Source organism: Cygnus atratus, chromosome 10, assembly GCF_013377495.2.
Source record: "Cygnus atratus isolate AKBS03 ecotype Queensland, Australia chromosome 10, CAtr_DNAZoo_HiC_assembly, whole genome shotgun sequence".
NCBI lineage: Eukaryota > Metazoa > Chordata > Aves > Anseriformes > Anatidae > Cygnus > Cygnus atratus.
Window position 1 is genome coordinate 18,968,355 of NC_066371.1, and position 21,411 is coordinate 18,989,765.

At 37.3% G+C, this 21,411-nt stretch overlaps 1 protein-coding gene across 2 annotated transcripts in view; it reads right to left on the bottom strand.

The window, feature by feature from the left end:
• Positions 1-10,235: 10,235 nt before the first annotated feature.
• The window catches only part of NUP210 (nucleoporin 210), a 66,278-nt gene continuing 55,102 nt past the window's right edge, over positions 10,236-21,411 (bottom strand). For both annotated transcript variants that reach the window (XM_035558266.2, XM_050712701.1), the window contains exons 31-40: positions 21,194-21,369; positions 19,600-19,817; positions 18,961-19,097; positions 17,974-18,097; positions 16,963-17,109; positions 14,674-14,924; positions 13,876-14,095; positions 13,207-13,302; positions 12,992-13,075; positions 10,236-11,944 (exon numbers count right to left, since the gene is read on the bottom strand). In XM_035558266.2, coding sequence (XP_035414159.1) covers positions 11,844-11,944; positions 12,992-13,075; positions 13,207-13,302; positions 13,876-14,095; positions 14,674-14,924; positions 16,963-17,109; positions 17,974-18,097; positions 18,961-19,097; positions 19,600-19,817; positions 21,194-21,369 — 1,554 coding nt within the window. In that variant the 3' untranslated portion in view covers positions 10,236-11,843. The remainder of the gene's footprint in view (positions 11,945-12,991; positions 13,076-13,206; positions 13,303-13,875; positions 14,096-14,673; positions 14,925-16,962; positions 17,110-17,973; positions 18,098-18,960; positions 19,098-19,599; positions 19,818-21,193; positions 21,370-21,411) is intronic.

The following is a 21,411-nucleotide window of genomic DNA, read 5'->3' on the forward strand; positions in this document are numbered from 1 at the left end:
TTATCTAGATAGTCACAGCTTAAGCTGTTGAGTTTTAACTCACTGTGATCAGATTAACATTTTAATTCCTTTGTTTAAGGGAGCTGACAGCAGTTTACAATTTTTCTTCTATCATCCAGAATGCAAAGAATAGAAAAGCCACACATGGTCTACTTGTGATAGTTCCCCAGATTCTGCCAAGATAGCTGGATATAAAGGTCATCAGAACATATCTGTAGTCATGTAGCTGGTAGGTATTTATTTCATACATTAAGGCCAATCTGATGTCTCTGCACAGTGTATAATACTAAACAAAAACTCAAGAATTGTGTAACTTCTCTGCTATCTTTGATTAATTTTCTACATACATGCAATATAAAGACAGAATGGATAAAAAACTAAAATATATCCCATTTTAATTATTTCAAAAAACTTTTGGAAGAGAAAACAACAACAACAACTCCACAATTACATGGACTTTATATTAGTCCGCACATGAATTTTGAGCACTCAGAAGCAACCAAGGAAACACTAAGGCTACTGGTACCATGGTACCAGCCCAATCCTCCTCCTGCCTTCCACATTGCTAGGTAGTGTACAAATACAGAAATGGGAATCACATCAGGCAAATCGTAGGCTAAATAAAGGAGGGCAAACAATTGCACGGTGATGCATAATTCAGCCTGGAAATCTGTAATAATGGTTGAAATAGTACTCAAATCTTTTGGTACCTTAACGAGTTCATCAATTACAGCCGTGCTGCTTCTACTGTGCCAGATCCTTAGGAAAGAGAAGTTTGCAAATGACTTCTCTGAGTGCAGTCAAGGGGAGTGTGCTGATTTACTGGTTTTAGTTGTCCAAAAACCAAGGCAATTCCATTGAAAAAAAATGTGCATGCTTGAGAAAAGACATAGAAAAATCTACACAGCTAAGAACTCCCAAGTTCAGAAATGCAGGATAGGTGCTATCTTGCATTATTCACTACTAAGTAGCAAGACTAATTCAAATGATTTTTTCTGTGTAATAACATCATGTTTACTTCCAGAAAGAATTGCTTTTTTTTTTTCCCCCCTCTAGCTCAAACTTGCTTTCAGCTTAGTTTTTCCTTTTGTTCTCCTTTTTTATTCAAGTTCATTCTTTCCCACTTGATATTGGTTTTGTGCCTGCCATTGTTGCAGATTTTATTATTAACAATGAGTAAACACTCAAAGTAACAATGAATTCCATTCAGTGGTGCAGAGCAATCATAAGATGTAAATTACTGACTTGATTCTTTGTTGGTTTAACTTGTACCATTCATGAAGCTTTCTTTTTCACATTAAATCTTCAGCTTTCCACAACTGATTCTATTTATATGTTGCATAATTAGCTGTTGCACTGGATATTGCTGCTTTATTCCACTGTGTATTTTCTGTTCACAAATATTAAGAAAATTCTATTATATAGCACTTCTTCCATATAATCAAATCCTATATTCTCTGTTTGGGATGAAAAGAAATTCTGTTGATGCCTGGTTTCTTACAGATTTGATCCTCATGGAGGATTGCGAACTCTCACTAAAATTGTAAAGGTCTGCGTCTTTGTGGGTTGTCTAGAAGCTAGCAAAGAATGGGCTCACAGCACTAAAAATATAAAGTTTCCTTTACATAGCGATTAAGTTCTGCAAAAATCATGAGGACTTAATTATCATTTAGATGCCCATTCTATTATCTAATTTGGTTGGAATCAGGTTAAAAATTAAAACAGTAAGTTTTAATTACAGCAAACAGACACAGGGACAGTGTGGCTGAAAACGCCTCCTTTCTTTAGGGATCCAGGCTAAAAATATCCCTACTATTATTCTGAAGTTCCCGGTTCCGTCCTCCCCCTATCCAATTTATCCCTACATCTGGGTAAAGCTCAAATGTACATAGAAACTATCATGAAAATGAAGCTGAATTATTGCTAATACATCTGGTAATGCTCATGGTGACTTGAATTAAAAGTCTATGTGGCAGAAGAGTTCAAGTCTTGATCTCCATTGGTAGAAGATCGATCATAATACTGAAAGTCAAGGCTTCTTACTATTTTTATTATAAATATGATCCAACTTCCATTAAAGGCCATTTAATTGGCTCTTACAGGAAAACAAATAAGTTAAATCGGCTTTTACCACTCATTTTGAAAATAATAAAAGAAGTTCATAAGAATAGCATTTGTAATGAGTAAATTTCATTAAACATTTCAAATAAGCTTTGACTTAGACTACCCAATTGATCGTTATCTTACTTGCAACATTTTTTAGGTAGTTTGTTACCTTGATACACTTTGAAAAATAACTCTTTTAGTGCCTCTTCTATTTATGACTCACTCATAATAACACAAATGACTCATGCTGTCAAATTACAAGCTATTACTTTAGAAAATGAGTTTTTTTTCCTTTCCTTTTGGGTAAAATATGACAATTTTCACTATTTTGTTACTAAGGGCAGTTTCTTACTTAACAGGTTCTCAGAATTCTATTTTCTAAGTAAAACATATGCCACAAAAGACAGAAGTATCTCCCACCTCTTGTCTCTTTCAAAGATGTATTCATCTTTGAGAAAAAAAATAATATTTAAAACTATTTCCAGAACTTCAGAGGCTGTTTATCAGCAAGCTGTTTTTCAGTCATTGGATTTTACCTAGACAATTCTGCTTCTTTCTTTAAAGGTGGTCACAGCAAGCTATTAACACGCATTGGCTTAAAATTACTTACTATGGATACCATCGTTACAGCCAAACTCTCAAATCCCGTTTGCAGTGATTACTGGTCTGCCTCTGTGGTTATGTTATATCATACTTTCAATACCAAATGTAAAAAGGATGTTCTCGTGTGGGAATTAGCTTGCACAATAGGGAATGGAATATTTCCTGGGTCAGAAAACACCATGAAACTTTTTGTTTCCTGATAGCTTAGACAGTCCTTCAGATCTTTTTTTTTTCCTTCCACCTCTGGACTTCATTTTTTTTCCACAATAAAATCAACAACATTGATCTAAAGAACTATCTAAAGAACTAAGGATCTAAATAATTCCTGTACTACCATGCAAACTGCAGTAACGTCACACTATTCTGTTATTGCAGATATGCTTACTGATGCTGTAAGTCCTGAAAGTCAAGCTGATTTTCATGTGAGGAAGCTGTTGCACTCTGATGATTTCTCCAATTACTATCCCAAACAAGGCCCAGTATTGTCTGCCTAGTGCCCATTTAAGTTTGGTATTCAGATCATCACCAAACCATTCTTTCATTAAATTATATTCCTCCCTCCTCCATCCCCCCTTTAGCCCTGCCCCTGCCACCCCTTGTCCCCTCAGTGGATCCCACTGGATGACAACCTCACTAGTTATTTGCTGTTAAGAGTGATAACAGTTGCACAAGAAAACTCTCTGGAAGCTCTTTCTTATGCATCCTTGTCCTTACATGTAACAACATCCATGATGACAAGATCCAGAAGATGCCTGCATATGGATTCCCTAATACTAAAGAACAGTGTTTGCAACTCAGGTTAATATTTTCTGTTCTTATAAAATTCTGACTCTGTGCATGTCTCACAAATGAATAGCCACTTATCTTCTGAGAGAAGAAAAGATGCAAGTCAGCATCATTTTTATTCTGTGGTTTTCATAAATGCAGATGCAGTTATCCTGACCTTTCTTGGATAAAATAGACCCTAGAGTAGGACACACTGCCACATTTTTTTTAGGCATTATCAGTTGACCCAATATTGCCATCTAGACATCTATCAGGAGCTTTAGGAAGGAAATAAACCGCTCTTTGGCTCAAAAATATCCTACACTGGAATGTTCCTTTTGAAATTGCTGCAGTTTAGACTTCATAACTGAATTCTGTGTCTAGGCCACATGCTGTCTTTTCTCACATGGATTCTGTGCCAAAAGCAACATTCAGAGAGCTATTCTTTCTGCTTCTTCCATCATAACCCTTGGTTTAAAGCCTTTTCTCTTTAAATTCATCAAACTTACAGCCTCCGATAGAGAATAGAGTCAATTCCATCATTTGATTTTTCATTACATTTTCCTTTAACATGCTTTCATTTTTTATTTTTTTTTCCCCGTTCCTAGGTCAAAATTCCACCTCAATAGAAACAGAAATAACTGTCAGAATTCAAGCAGGTGTACTAATTTTTATTTAGAGATTTGTTTTCTATATTCTGTTTATGCTACTTTAGAACTATTTGATTTTTCCTTCATTCCTTCTGCCATTTTCCCTAAAAAATCCAAAGCACTGCTCATTAACAGTGACATTAACATTCATAGTGCTGTCCCCAACCCCACTTCACATTTGGATATTACAGGTCAGGTTTCAAAACTGACTCAGTCTGATGACACTGTAGCAGGAGCTGAACACCTGCTGAACCACATGGGTTATGTGAACTCAGTATCACAAATCAAAAAATACTACATTATCTCTGTTGAGGTCTCCTTTCCTTTGTGAGAGATAGTACAGTAATCCCAGTACAAATCCTAGACCTTTGTTTAGGATGATATCAAGTTATCTGGTACATGTGAAGCAGCCACTTACCAGGAAGCTTTGCCAGGAGAACACAACCAAAGGCAAATCAGTATCTTTTTAACTCTGTGTGCAAGTCTGCCATTAAATAGTTCTAAATGCAGATACGTATAAGTACTGTGCAACTACCCTATCTACTACACCATCTGGATCGGTGCAGTCTATATTTAGAAATAAGCTGTGTAACATTAAGATGTTTAACATTTTTTCATTGCTTAAATGGAAAATTGTTTTCTTACCTGAACAGCAATGAGAATAACTCCTAGAAGTAACAAGAGTTCTAACACAAAGGATGCATGTTTGTGGCTACAACTTCAAATCTTAGTTTTTATTCGCCTTACCTCGTATTTACTCAGTAAGAAACCACTCCCTTATGACAAATGGAAGAAAAATAAAATGTCACAACAGTGACATCTATAAACACAACAGCTTGAAAATAAACTTATTGATGATAAATGCAAAAGTGAGAGGTACAAGATAGTCCTTTGGACTAGGCAAAATGGAAAGAACACTTTAAATATGACATAGTAACTAAGAAGGGAACTCAAGCAGATGATTGGGTGAATTATAAACATGTACACAATGGCTGTAAATGGAAAATAACAACTGCATCTTGCAATCCATTTAGTAATTATGGTAAAACAGACCCTGAAGCTTTGAAATAGAGATTTTAGCACACTAAACAAAGAAACAAGATGCTGTGCTGAATTGTGAAGACATTATACATTGCAGGAAATGGTTTATTAATACAGAAAGCTCTGGAGCTGGCCACCTGCAGTGGTAAACACAGTACCTGTGATAAAAATAGATCTGAAGATAGAAAGGACAAGTGGTATGAGGAAAAATACAGAAAATGGTACTGAGCTTACTGTTGGTAAATTCACAGCTCAAATACCGTGATGATAAATACGAATCAAGGAGAAAAATTAGTTTCCCATTCTTGTTTTAATTTTGCAAGCTTCATGAGGAGAACCTTAGAAACTGTATCTCCAAATCTTGTGCCCAGTTACACCAAGCAGTTTTCCCACTGAAGTTAACAGCTGAAAAGTGAACCCAGATTAGTTCAAACTAAAAATGAGGCAGAAGTTTTTGAAGTGGGGGTAATAAACCGACTAACATAGCTATAAAGACTAACATAACTATATAAAAATATGAATAGAATGTCTAGTTGCCTTACCAGGAAAAACACTTAAAAAAAAAAAAAAAGGAATTAATTTGAATTCACATACCTTGTCTGTCAACCAAATGCTATCTCTAGGACTTTTTCTTCACCTGCAGTTGCTACATCATGTTGTTTCAGTACAATTACAGTGAAATGATGAGATGCAGCATAACGGGGGTGCAAGTGGCATGTCACAGAAAAGGCCAGGAAAGATGATGGTGAACGTCAGAGTTTCAAAGTCTCTTGAGTAGGTAGCTATACAGAAAGTGTATTGCTGGCAGAGGATCACTGGATATGTCCTGTAAGGAAAGGCCAGGGTGTTTAGGAAAACTAGGGGAACGTGTTCTGGTACACACCTCTTTCTACTTACATGGAAGTTAACTGCCTGGTACCCCCTAGCAGTGCAAGCTGCAGGCAGTATTTATGTACCACATTCATGCAGATCTAAGCCGAGACCCATGGGCCGGTGGCTTTTAAGTAAGAACACGAGCAGTATCTTCTTCACTAAAAGACCTAATACCAACATACACTTGTTCAACACGTGCACTTACTGTTACAACTAACAATTAAGTTCATAGATATTGTAAGTACCTATGAGTAGCTACAAATACCTGGCTGTTGCATTTGTGGAGTAGAAGGGCCCCTGTGCTCCTGTACTGTTACTGCTTCCTCAGAACCACACAAAAAACAACACTTCGCCTTCAAGATTTAGTTTTTTTTTGTTTGTTTATTTTTTCCCCCTAAAGACTTCCCCTTGCATTCATTCAAGAACCCCATCTACGCTCAGCTTGCTACAAGACAATGTTAGGCCAGTTTCCTGACAAACACGCATATACATTAAAAAAGCTAGCTAAGGAAAATGCCAAAAGTGATTGGTACACACTGATTCTGTCTAGAGCACTAAAGGTGGTTTCAAGGGATATTACCTGACTGCTTGCTCCTTAGGAGACCCTCTGTCAGAGATGACAGCTAGAACAACATGCCCCAGCTGGTCCCTGCCCTACTCCAGCTGTATCTCTAACTGGGGGAACTGGAAGGAAGAGGCATCTTGCTTCTTGTAAACTTCATATAAAGAACAAAAGTCAGCAAACATGCTGCTAGAAAAATCTTCTCCTAAAGTTCCACACAATAATCCTGACTCCTTACCAGGAAGAATTTCAGCAGAAAAGGTTGGTTCAACATTTTATTATCTGGCTGTGCTGGTTAAGGGGGGAAATGGGGAGATAATGATTAAAGTGATAGCTGAACAATTCTTTGCAGCATGGCTGTTCGATGGGCAGGAATTTTCTGGATGAACTTTGACCTGAAAATAGGCTCTTTATACCTCACCCATTTGAGGTACCTCACTGACTTGTTTTGTGGCTGTACTCAGCTGCTGTACAGGAATGCAAGCAGACATATGCCTGCTGATTCCGGAGACTGATTCAACAAAACACTTATGGACAATACCATTGCACTGTGTCATGCGGCTCCCTTCCCACATATGGGGTGGAACCGTATGAGGGAATTCCATCATTTATTACCAATCACTTTTTTGTGAGGACTTTATATCTGCTGTCACAAGCAAACATCTTCCAATAATTGTGATCTGGTTACAGTATCTAGGAGAGTAATCTAAGCCACTTTACAAAAAAGCATTAGAAGGTAGGCCCTCACTCTGCATTTCTGCCTCAGAGAGGCACAGGAGACCTGGGGCTAACTTTGATCAGTAGAGAAAGGTATTTCAGAAACAGTAATTGTACTCTAATTCTGAGTACTCTTATTTTTTTGTTGTATTTCAGTATGATCCTCACATTATTTAGAATGTTTTCCTAACACTTCCCTCCTGAGTACTTGAACATCTGCCAAATGTATTTCAGTGAACGCGCCTGTTTTGTTAGCATGACATTTTCTTCCCCTTCAGGAATGAATTCCCTCAATGCAGATACCACAACTTGACTGGGATTTCATCATAATTGCTTTCAATCAAAAATGCTCCACCCTTTCCTAATCCTTATGGATGTTAATCACCAGACACAACCGTGTCACCTTTTAGATGACTTTTCTCATTCAAGTTTGTCACATGCCAAGTTTGGATTTAAAAAATAAAGTATGTGGAAAGCCCTCCTCTCCTCCCCTCATTAGAGCTTTTTTTAAAAAAGGAGTTGAAATGGGGGTGAGAGGGAGTTTCTATACAATTAATGCTACTTTGCCTACCACAGGCACACACCCGTCTGCAAAATGGCTCCCAGCAGCTCTGAAGTCGATCTGCACAGGCCGGGCAGGACAAGGCCTCAGGGGCTCGGGCCCTGCGTCACTGTGGCCCAGTCCCCTGAAGAAGAGGCCTGGTGCAAGCCAAGTATAATCTATAGCACTATCAGAAATACCTTTGCATAGATCAAGTCTAAATTTTATTATAAATTATTAGCAAATAATAAACTAAAGTAAAGCAATCCAGCCCCACGTGGAGTAAAAGTACCACTTCCACAGCAGGCCCGAGGCCTCTGAGCCCCCGCCCTCTGCAGCAGGAGCGGCTGCGCCACGTGAACACTGCGGACTACACCATCATTACCACTGTTTGCTTCCATTTTCTGAGGTAAATGTCTTGGAATGGGACTTTCTACATACATATTTGCAATTGTGAAGTCAAAACCTGTTCCCTGTGGTATCAATCTAACGCAGCTTCAGTAGACACGTTTGCCACAGAGCCCTCTGGGCTGGGTATGCAAAGACAGGAAGGCTTCAAGGGCAGTCCGAGTCATTTGCTTTGCAATTTCACTGCTCACAGGCTGGACCTGCTTTTTTCATCATTAATTAAACTCTATTCAACCCATTTAGAAGAAATACTTGGCCTGAGAACCAACATCATGGGATGAACATGTGCATGGAATTGCTGGCATGCACTAAATCCCACTCCTACCAAAAGTGTAGACAGAACTCCTGCTCGATGGGAAGGGACCATGATTTTTGAGTGCAGCATGATTTTTTGTTAACTGATGAGCTCAAGACAACAAGTCAACTCATCTAAGACATTTAGCTTACAGTATACACATTTCCAGCAGCCCTTCTCCCAGTCAGGCGAGCAAACACTTGGAAATAGGCAATAAGTGAATAGAGAAGAAACTCAGCATTAGATGAAAAATACCCCCCTCCAAACAAATACACAAAGAAAACCCCACACACCTAAATCTCATTTTAGTCAGAGAATTTTATATCCCCAAATCCCATCCACAGGATTTGCCCAACAGACTGACTTGAATGGTCTCAAGGCAAAAAAAAAAAAATACTTCTTGCAGCAGGTTGGCTCCTGAACTATTCCAGCTCTCCATTTCACACTTTTTTTTTTTTCCTCCTTTTCAAAACTCCACTCTAACACAAGAGTTTGTGGCAAATCAGAATTCATCAAGACGCATGCCAGGAGACTACCACTACTTGCCTAAAGAGGTGAAATAAACAGTGGACATTTGCCAAAGTATTCCCACCACTTGGAGCAGTTCATATTACAGGACATTCAGTGACAGATTGGTAGGCTGAATAGAAGTAAAACTTTCCTGTGCAAGATAAGCGTTTCTGTAACATTTATCACAGGAGCATTGAGATGTTCATAGCCCTTTCATCTCTCTCTGAAAGGAACTGGAGAATGATGATGTTTTTCCCCTAATAAATAAATAAATAAATAAAGTTGGAAGTTTGGACAAACCTGGAAACTAAAGATCTGCCTCTTCAGCCACCACTGACTTCAGTAGGAGCTGATGACACTTAGTGAAGACTGGGAAAAGCTCCTGACAATAAACAATAGATGAAAAATTGTCAAAATATTTTAAAATCATTGTATTATTAATAAACGTAAAATCATGATTGCAAATACTGAGGGCATGTGTAAGGATATAATGTATCTGATATACCATGGGTGCCTACTTCAGACAGTGTTCTCAGCCACTTCCTAAGAGTATTTTAGATATATATACACACACATTTATATATTAAATGTCTAGTACACTATATATAACATCATACCGTATTAAAAAAAAAAAGACAACTAGCTTCCACTCACCTTTCTTTTCCATAAGGAAGTGTGTTCAAAAGCTTTGCTTCATTCATTCTCCAGCTATGTTCTATACAAAGCATTTTACCTTTACTGTTTGTATGACAGTCACAATAATGCATATTAACAATACTACTGTGTTAATTAGCACAATTAGTGTATTAACACAACAGTAAAAAAAAAAACACACTTTTAGTGATTCCAAGCTAATGCAAACAGAAGACGTTATGCTATCTCACCTGATTTTGCCCCCATCATTTCCCTTTCAACTGTTTGCAGCTGGAGTTCACAGCTAAAAGGCTTTTCCACTGCTGGAGTGAGAGTAAGAATGTATTTTAATACTCAGCCAGCTAGAATCAGAATCAAGAATGCTTTCACAACAAAATGGCTTATTGTGGCAGGGGTGGTGTGGAAAGTGAGGTATACTCACAAAAGTTGGACATGAAATGTAGGAGGTGAAGTACAAATAATACAATCTAAAGCCAAATTCTGAATAGCCAAAACCCAAGAAAGTTCATTAACAGTATACTAAGGGAATCTTACAAAGCTTTATTAAATAATACAGGTAGAAATGATTATTTATTTACACCTGAATTGTCAACTTTTAGTAGTAGCATGTAAGGCACACATTTTTCCAAAACAGGCAAATAAATTATACAAAACTTAGAATATTATGCATCAATGTTGCTTTTTTGCACTACTGCATGAAATCAAAACTATACGCCATTGGCATTTTCCATCCTCAGGGAAGTATTACCAACTATTGTAACCAGTGTCCTCCCCCCAACTGTTTAAAATTAAATTTATTTAGAAAGAAGTTCCAGTCAGCATACCTCACCGCCATCTTTTTTAGAAAGCAAAATACATCTGAGCATACAAAGCGATCAACTGCCTGATTTAGCAGAATACTTTCTAACGTACTCTGAACTGTACATTTTATATCTGTATCATAGCTATTCAGGGGAAAAAAAACTGTCACAAATCAACCAAAAAAAATCAGTAATACATATGCAGTGAAATGCTACATTGTATTTAACAGATCAACAAACAAGCACTTTGTAGTAGGATTTTGCAGTACAAGTATTCCAAAGTCTGGTCATACCAGTAATATCTTACTTTATAGGTTAGATCAAAATTCTGGGTGTGGCTGTATTAGTACGTACACATAGTATGTACACATATAAGAGAGGTTAGCAACACTGAACCAACTGAAAAAGTCACTCAGTAACTATGAAATAAGCCACTTACTTTCCAGTGTATCAGGTGACCAGTGGTAATAAAAGGAAGCTCAGTTCCTACTGAGGTATTTCTATACGTAAAACGTTATTATATTTATGATCAGAACACAGGTAAGATAACTGCCTTCAGTTAAAAACATTTACCATCAGAAGAAAGATCCTCTTAGAAGGTACATGCTTTCACATTCACAGTCCAAAAAAAGTGCTTACACAATAACAAGAAGGGAATACTGCAGTTGTACCCAAAGGAAGCCACACTTTAAAGACAGTTTTATTTTTTTAGTTAAAAAAAACAAAAACAAACAAAAAAACCTTTAAATCTATTCACAGTTGTTCCAGCATTCCCAATGTTTAAACAGCAAATTATGTTGATGAATCACATTGATCACATTGTAAGGCTAAACGTAAGAATACTTATCAGTGCAGTACATTCCTGAGTCTAACTCAAAATAAAAAACTAATTTGAAATATACAATCCTTCATATTTTTGGCTCATATTTGACCTGTTCCTCTATTTCCCTTTTAAAAAGTTCATTAAAAAGAAAGTTAATTTTTACAAAAAGTAAATAAAAACTTTGATCACTATCACTCAGACTTCTACCTGCTTGAAGTGCAAGAAAGCTAGCTTAGCATGAACACTGCTTTTTGTCCATTCAACCTTGTCAACTGAGCATAAAACAGCAGATAAAATAAGTTCTAGATAACTGAAGCAATGACATAAAAAAAATGCAAAGAGCTCTAAATATTAAAATCATTACAAAAAATTATGAAATTATATTCAAGAGATGACTTGAATTGCATCAAAACTGCAACAGTTCTGAAATTTATCGTTAAAGGCACTGCTTTTTTTTTCCTTAGTCCTAGTGCATGATGATGAGTCCTTTTTTCTCTAACGTGAACCATAACTGGTGCTCCAGAGTGGGGATGATGGGCTTGTTCTCCTGCCTGAGGACTGAGGACTGAAGGAAAGCATAGGTGATGCAGGGAAACCTAAAACACAGGGAAAAATCAGAAAAACAATCATACTCAGGAATGGTGGAGATAAAAGGAAAAAAATAACCACCACTGATCGTTTGTTGGAACACCTGGTAAGCAAGTCTAATAATCCATTCAGAGTGAAATAACCTTCCTTTAGCTTATTTCCAGTTGAAGAGACACCCTATAAGTATAAAAGTTTTATAGGTCTTCTCATTAAGGACTTGAATTAAAGAATTAAATCCTCCGAGGGGGGCACAATACATTTCACTTTAGCAAGTAACTTTCAGGTTGAGTTTATTTTATCTGAAGTATCAGGCATGTATTTACAAACAGAAGAGAAGCCCACCGGTATCTTAACTACATCTGTAGTAATGCGAATTTTAATTGCCACAGTTTATTACAGACCCTTACAATTAATAGGTGTTTTTTGCATACTTTTAAAAAGAGTTTGATTCTGCAACACTGCAAATAAAGTAAAATAGGAAGTAAATATCATACCAAACAATACAGGCAAACCATGACTGCAGGATCAAAGCAGTCAAGCAACAGATTTGTGTCCTTTGCCCCCCTAACATTTGCCCTTCCCTGTCTTACGACAGACCCAGATCCCAGTACCTCACAGCATGCCGACTGCACAAGAAATGCAGCACATGCTGCAGCTAATCTTATGTCACGTGAATTGAACAACCAGCCAGCTGCTGCAAAGCACATTGTATCAGCAACAGAGTTCTGCTTTAGTTGTCCTTGGTAGGAGCAAAGTTGTGAATCTCTCCCTCCCCTCTATGTACCTCATGATTTATGTGAATTCTCAGACTCTTAACATGCTCCCTATTTCCAGCGTTGCTGAAGATGGCCAAGAGTTTCCAAAGAACTGGTGATGTAGAAATATAAAGTTGGGGGATAGGGAGGAGAGAGACGCAACAAATTTTCTAGAAACTGGCACAGTGCTCGTCATCATTTAAGTCAGTATATAGGCTAATGGAGGTGCATCCCTAAATTGAATTCAAATGCAGTATCTAGACTAATCAATTCATTCATAACTGGGCAACAGCTGCTTACTGTTAGGGCTGCACTGAGGTGTTGGCCTTGGGGTAAATGCTGGATGAGTGTGCTGTTCTTTTGGTGAGAACACTGCATGATAGGCTGCAAGACAGTATAAAAACAAACAAAAAAAAACCATTTAGCCTGGAAATCATTCCTTTATATCTCACAACTAATATATAGTACGTATAAAGTTATTGAAAAAATATTACTGCAGTCTTTCATTCTCTTACCTATGATCATAACAGCTGTCCCTGCTAATAGTGCAAAAAGCGTGAAGAACATTACTTGATAGGAATCAAGGAAGTGTTGGAATAGACTTGCTCCATCTGTAGAACCGATTAAAAGGAGACAACATTAAGTTAAAAGAGCACCTTATCCCTCCAATTTGTTGTAGGAGTTTTTCTTTACCTTCTTTTGGCTATTTCTATTTGAGTATTTATACTAAATAAACTTAATCAACTTAGTGTAATTTAAATTCTAATGACTATTTCCAATGCAATCTTCAAAATTTGCCAAGAGCATCTTAAGACATTAATATGCAGTGTTCTTTATTTTCCTCAGCCCCAATCTACTCACCAATTTTCATAAAAAACAAGACTTGAGAGTAAATAAAAGCAAAGCTAAAAAAGACTGTTGGACACTTTAGCACAGAGATATTTAGATACTTCAGCAGAGTATTTTGGGCTGGCCCAAAAGAAAAGTATGTTCAGCTTCAGTCATAATGAGCAATTATGACCAATTATGAGTATTTAAGTCTTCTGGTCATAGTGAGTAGCTTAAATGTCAGTGATAATGTGAACTGCCAGCTCAGATTTTAACGCATCAAATTTTATAACTTTAAACATTAATGTAAATAATGGGTTTATTCTGGCATATATAGAGTCTAGAGATCAACTTACGCCTCACTGGTGCACTGGTTCTGTCAGTCAAGTAAATCACTGTTACTGGGATAGTGATAGACTGGTCGGTCATAGGACTAGAGACAGTTAGAGTAGTTGATAAGGTTCCCTGGCTTGAAACCCTTGGATCAGACAGACTGACGGTGTAGACTACATAACTAGGCAGCCCATAGGATTTCTCCTTCTCTAAAGCCTTCACCATTGGTGACCCACATTTCACCTGCCAAAGAAAAAAAAAAAAAAAAAAGAAAAACAACATCCTGAAATAGATTGTTTGAAAAGCAAGACACACATCCATCTCCCAGGCCATGCTTCAGAAATAGTATTCCACACAAGCCTAGACCAACTCATCCCTCAGCAAGAGCTGAACTTGGTTGTAGCTTTACCCTGACACCTTCAGCACTTCACCCCTGTTTATTCAGGTTGCCGTATTAACCACTACTTCTGTGGGTCTGGGCCAAGCCCATACCGGGGAATAAAATGAAAGCTTTCCCTACTGGGCTACGTGAACTGTGGGCAAACACCTACGCCTACCACTAGGGATCAAGCAGATTTTTCTGCTCCCACGCGTGTGCTGGTTTATACATCCCAGCTAGCACACAGGTGAGCCTGACACATTTCTTCTACCTTGAAGCAAGAGTAAAAACTGGGGAGTAATACATTGAAGATGAGCATTTCCAAACCATCTCAATCTTGCGATGGGAAAGGCAGCACAGAGTCCATTTGGTTAGGAAGTTGCATGTAACAGCTCAAAATGCTTTTTAACTGTGCTTTAATGCTTTCCAGCAATACACTTACCTCCAGGGTATCAAGTATTTCAGTGGCGCCAAAAATTTTCACATCAGAGCTCGTGTAATGGTTACTTAAAAGCATTTCTGTTTGGTCAGCATAAAACCCGGGATTGAATGGCACATCAGTGCCAATCTGCTCCGCGGAGATGTGGCTGCCTTGGATTGAAGCTGTAACCCTGAGCACAGTTTTACTCATGCTGAGATGCTTCAGCTGCTTATCAGTGAGCCTGTGCATTGTGATGGAACAGGTGTAATGTCCTACAAAAACAAAAGGATTTTGACTGTTAATTGTTGTTGTTTTTCCCTCCATGCAGAATGAGATCGCTGTGACATCTTTATTAGAGAAGAACTAAAAAAAAGTTAAAATCCAGAACAGCAAGTTCAGGGGTGGGTGGGCAAATGACAAATTGGACACAGTGCATCAGCTCGTTCAAGCATCACAATCCCATTACTAAAGCAAAAGAATTCTTGCCCCAAACTAAGCGTCATGATTTAACAACAAAAACCAAAACCAACCAACCAAAAAAAAAAGAAACCCATCCAACACAAAGTCTGAAGTGACAATTTTCAGTCCCTGTGAGATTTCATTCTAACTGCAGTGAGATTCAATTCCACTTTGAATGTTCATTTATGCTAACATTGATAGAAAGGCTTTACTTTTTACTGTTACTTAGTATGATATATCATGCTTTCATCTAATGTTAAAATGACCAATGGTCAATGACCATCACCATCATCAGTTCTGTGAAAGCATGGGTAATTATAAGAGCTTCATTAAAAGTTAGATATTCACTATGTTTCTAATCTTGTATGGAACCTCTTAGTCTATAATTAGTGATAAATATAGTGGGAAAAAAACCCTCCTACAGTATGGATGATACAAAGCATAAGTAATAAGCAGAATTTGGCTACATACATGTTTTCCCCTTACTTTCTTTTCCTAACAAAGTACCAGAGGCAGCCACTATTACGCAAGGTGTAACAGTTTTACACAGTAGGTACAGGGACTAACCCAGCAGATGATTCATGTTACTTCCATATAATCCATGGTATTTTAGTTCTTTTTAAAGTCATATTATGGTTATGAAACACTAATACACATTGCAGACAACTTTCATGATTTTATTTCAATTTCCGCAGTACCTGATAATTTTCCCTCCTTTCAAGTCCCAGCCTGTGTTGTTTTGGGAGTATGTAGGAATTCTAGCTTTCATTAAAAAAAAAAAATAAAAAAAACAGCACTCAGGTTGCAAAGAGAAATTTGAAACTTTGATAAATTCCAGAGGTGTTTAAATTGTAGAACCCAAAGAATTCAAAATATATTACAGATTTTCACATTTATGCTACTTCCCTCATTTTAATCGTAAAGGTTAGTTTTACTGCAATAACTACGGAGCCAGGGCTTTTAAAAGGCCAACATCCAGCACAAAGAATATTTGACTCTGCAGCAGATAATTAAGTGAAATTTAATGATCCTTAGTATCCAGATGTTAAAATTCATAATTATTTCCTTTTATCCCTAGTCTTAACTTCTACTGCATTTAAGTATATGACAAAGGCACTGATACCTACCAAAAAAACATCTAAATATGTTTAGCTACTGGCTGTAATGCAAATTTTTCCAGTTCTGGAATATTTGTCACTCAAGTGCTCATTTGTAGCAGGTGAAGGTGGAAATGTTTTGGTTCCATAGTTTAAGAAAAGAATGTCAGGCCCTGTATTTGTATGTCGTACCATACACAAGGTAGTTTTTTTTATTTTTGTTTTGTTTTAACCTCTGAGTTGGAGTAAAAATTAGACAGCTGCTAGCTTTGTAAATTGTGTCAACCCCACATATTATGTCTATGTTCTGCAATACCATCACTTCTGTCTCAAGATATCATTGGACTGTCTATGTAACTACAAATACATGTGTAGTAGTTTGCAAAATTACGACCTAATTTGTGGTCACTGTAATTAAAAAGCATATTGAAGTTTGCTCCGCCCCAGCGGAAAAAAAAAAAAGCTACTTCAGTATTGTATAGGGCAGAGTTTTTCAGAGTTACAGTAGTAAGTCAGGAAGAAAGATATGGAATGGGCTGCCACTGATTTCTGGATTTCTCCGTAAACAAGTAAACATCACTGCAGAAAACCATTGACTTAAACAAGCGGAGTACACATTAGCAACTCACTGAAGCCTGAGAACCTACACAGCAAAGCTCAGAGGCTTCAGCAGAAAATCTGTTTGGACGTTTGGACTAAACCACAGCAGAATTCAAAGTGTCTGCCTGCATCGCAGCATCTTCTCTTATCTTACCTGAAACTGCATCAAATCCAGGTTCTGCTATGAAAATATCATGTGCTGGGAAGTCAAATGTATCACCATTAAAATTTAGATGGCAACTGATAATGGACTGTGGCTGTAATTCAGCAATGGCTTCAATCTGAGCAGGCAAGCACTCTCCTGAGGGGAAAAAAAAAAAAAAAAGAATGACAGGGCTCCCCTGTGAAACAAAACCATGGCTTGAGATATCAAGTTATTCTACTATCTTCCAAAATAGTTTCACAAGGTTATGATAATCTTGAAATAGCTGGGAAGAACAGACAGCAGGCCTATCTCAAATCTAATGCCAAAGAGACAATAAAAGTTGTTTTTGTTTTTTTTTTGACAGGAATAATTTATTTACAGAAAAGAATGAACTAGAAAGAATTGTCAGCTCAGATATGTCTGCTGAATACCTTATATAATCCTGGGAGTCCAGATTTATATTTCAGTTTCTGGCAGGAATTTTTTTAGTCGGCTAATAATTTATATAAGGCACAATAAAATATTATTTCAATAAATGTTAAGTATTCAGGTAATAACAAAAAGGGACCACGATTAAGCAAAATACAGCTTATTAATTAACAGACACAAGATTGTTTTATCTCTGTATTACATCTTTCTAACTGACGAAAGTTTCTGTAAAGAAATTAAGGATGGCAACCACTTTAATATTTTTTCTTACTGAGCATGCTGAACTTACTGAGAAGGCAAGTGCAATTAAGTACAGAAACAAGCGTTCAGCTGATTGCCTATTAGCTGTTTTTTGATATGACCAAAACCAACACTTCAATTATCTAGTTATTTTATTAGTTGTGAAACTGTAATAGTCTCTGAACATGGCCCTAAGAATCTCCGTAGAGCTCCTAAGACTCTGAACGGGCACCAGGGGATCATGGAGACCTTGCTACACAAGCTACAAAGACCATTCAAAGAAGCACCTATTGTGAATATACAAACATATTAAGCAATAAATATATAGCATAAACAAATTTTTCATCATACCTTTCAAATTTTTATTTCCTTCTCCAATCAAAACTATTACTTTGGAGGCTGCAACTCCTTCTAAGCTGGTTTTCACTCCACTTACATGCATTGCTGTAGTCCTCTGAGGTATATTAATGATTATCTGAATAAAGAATGAAGTACACAGTTACCAAAATCTGTATAAAAATTACAAAAACTGAGGTCAAACCAAATTGGATTGACTGCCATGTATATATCTTTATATGTATAACAGATAAGACCCCCAAGAGTTTGTGTTGCTCTTCATAAGAAATCCTATGTTTCTCTATTTTTATTATCTGCCTTCCAAGGCAATTTAAGCTAGTAAGACATTTTCTTTCTACCCACCCCACATAGAGCTCTAAGACTAAATTTAATTTAAAAAAAAAAAAAAAAAAAAAAATCTGGTTCTTACGTCAGGCTGAACAGTGAATTACATCAACAGTACAATTGCAATGTAGAAAAAAAAAAGTAGTTCTGATCACTGATGCACATATATGTAATATGGTTCTACACTTAAACTTCTCGGCATTTCATCCTGCAGTGAAACTTCATTCATAAAAGCAGCCTTACTCAAAAATTATTTAGCACCTCGAAACACCTTAGACAAGCAACCAAATGTACAATGTAGGAATCATATGGGCTAAAGGCACAAACCATTAGTCTCAATTATACTCTTCAACACAAATAATTAAAAAAAACCAAACATGACGTGTTTGGACACATATCGTACACTTTCCAACCATGAGGCAAGAACATGCTTATTTATACATTTAAATACTTTCTCCTTTAAAAAGGAGTGCCTATATTTATCTTTCTGTGCTTATACTTATATTTGTATATGTATTTATACTTAACGTAAATAAGTAAACTATTTAAATACATGTACCTTGGGTCTAAATATTTCTAACTAAAAATCTCGTAGAATATACTTTTGCTGAAGCAAACAAACTTCAGCAGTTCTGGTAGGATTTAGCAGTGCCTCACCTCTCTGTATGTTTTAAGTAATCCAGGAATTTCGTAATAGACAGTGGCAACACCAGAATCTCTTGCCACAGCTACACCAGTCTTGGAGTCAACTTGAAGGACACTACTTAAGGAGGAGCTCCATATGCCTGGCAGGCCTGTAAAGATACATGATTTGTACATTGTGCAGCAAATTTATGTAGCTGAGGCAGTTCGTGCTGCACACTGGTGTCTTTTTTTTTTTATTTGCAGCAGGATTTTACTTCTGTCATGCACACACACCAACCGTCTTGCAGTTACTCTGACAAAAACACATTAATACTAAGAGTTAAAAACAGAGGGTGAAGTCAGACCATCCTGACCATTTCTTTGCACCATTCCCACAAAAACAACAACAACAAAACAAAAAACAGCCCTTTCAAGCGAAGAGAATGGGAATGTCTGAGGTCTGACACTCGTGAATTCCATACAAACAACATATTGCATGGTACAATTAAAATTAGAGGAGTTGATCAAACCTATTTTCATCATTAACAAGAACAGTGACATTTGATTCTGAACAAACATCATAAATTATGCATTTAGTTTTCCTGAGAATGAGAAAGGCAGGCTGATGTCAAATTATATGGCTGCATAAACAGTCACTGAAGTGCCGCTTACCTTCTTGGTTTATCAGTGAACTACTCAGGCAGAGGACATCACCTACTACCACATCTATAAGTTCAGGAAAAATGGCATGTTGCACGGGAAGGGGGACGTAGTCTGCAATTCCACCGTGTTCGGCATCCCAAACTTTAAGCAAGGTCAAGCCTACATTCACAGTCCGGATAACAAATGTGTTGTTGGTGGGTCCTTTCCCAATTTGTACAAAGTCATCTCTACAGATAAAAAGACAGGCTTTTGTAGTAAGCCAAGTTTGCTAATGTCTCCCTCTTTACAATAAATAGTAGGTACAAACTCTGGCTTTAGATGTTTGGCTTCTTGTTTTCTGTGATGGCTATTTTCTAACGAAGAATGACAAAACAGGAAAACGAAAATGATTTAGGTGTTACTGAGCCAAATTTTAGTTTTTACATGGTTATGCTGAAACACTACTGAGGTCATAATTACGTATGAGAATTATTTCCTAATTTTAAGAAATGTAGAATTTTAAAAATTAGATAATTTGTTTCTTTTTCTTCTTCTCTGGGAGCTAAGAAGAAATTAAAACAACATGCAGCTTTCCAGCCCTAACTTTACAAAGCTAAATCACATTTGATTACAAGTTCTGGTATTTACCAAAATTTAGCATTCCCAAGCGCACTAACACACAGAGCACTTACGTGTACCCAGCACAGAGACTGCCATCCTGCCACAACCCCACAAAGACAGCAAAGTCTTGACAGTAGTAGAGTTGGGTAGGTAGAGCTGGCAGTAGGGTGCTGCACCTGAGGTTAATGAGCAGTGCTTCTGTGTCTGGGGCTAATTATCACCCCTATGCTGATGCAGCTATGCCACGTCTAGCTTGGAAGCTACGGTAGTGTTATCTCAGGGACCTCTGTATGCTACAGCAATTTCTGTAGATCGTTTCGGTAGGAGAAAGATAGAAAATCTTGCATTCAACCTTCCTCCCCCCCCCCATTTTAATCATTATGAGTAAGTTGTAACTGTAAAGTGCTCTGCAGAAAACACACACTGTTATAGTAATGGAATTAATGATTGTTTACTAATGACCAAAGAGGGTTGTTTTGTAATATTTATTATTCTCTGAAGCAGAGAGCAAAAGTCCTTTTGAGGTTTGGCTCTGCTGTACAAAGGCTATACATGCATATCTGAAGAGACAGCCTCTGATCCTGAAAGTTCACCATCTTACGTAAGACGTAAGTGAGTCAGTGTAAGAAAGCACTAGGAGAAAAGGAGGGGCAAGATGAGGCAAATGCTAATAAGATCAATTGTTTATATAGGCCACTGATGTACGCAATCAGATGAGTCAGAGTCACGTAAAGCAGAAACGTACCCCAGCAGGCCCCACTAGGGATCATGCTTATCTGAGCAACTTTCCATTTGCTAGAGAACATTGATTACTAACTGGAACTCTTCTTTCTGCCACAGCGCCTCTGAAAGTCTCAGAGATAAAATCCTCTGTTTTTTAATCCCAGTCCAAGCTATATCTTCAACTGATATCTTTGGGGCAGTATTTGTTCCTTGCTGTACCTGGCCTATGTGTACTTGGCCTTTTTGGTCTCCATAATTAACACCTGTGATAGATACCTACCTGTTTGTTGCAAAGCTAAGCACAGAATTATGTGAATGGAAAGCATCTCCAGAGTTATCATGAAAATGTACTGTAAACGTCAGTGTCACACCCAGAGGTAGAGCCAGTAATGCCTCTTTGTTTTGCATGTGCAGAATAGGACTCATGGAGATCCTGAGGTAGGAGATGGGATACACCTGTAAAACATCAGGAGTGAAAAACTCAAAATAGCCTTTTTT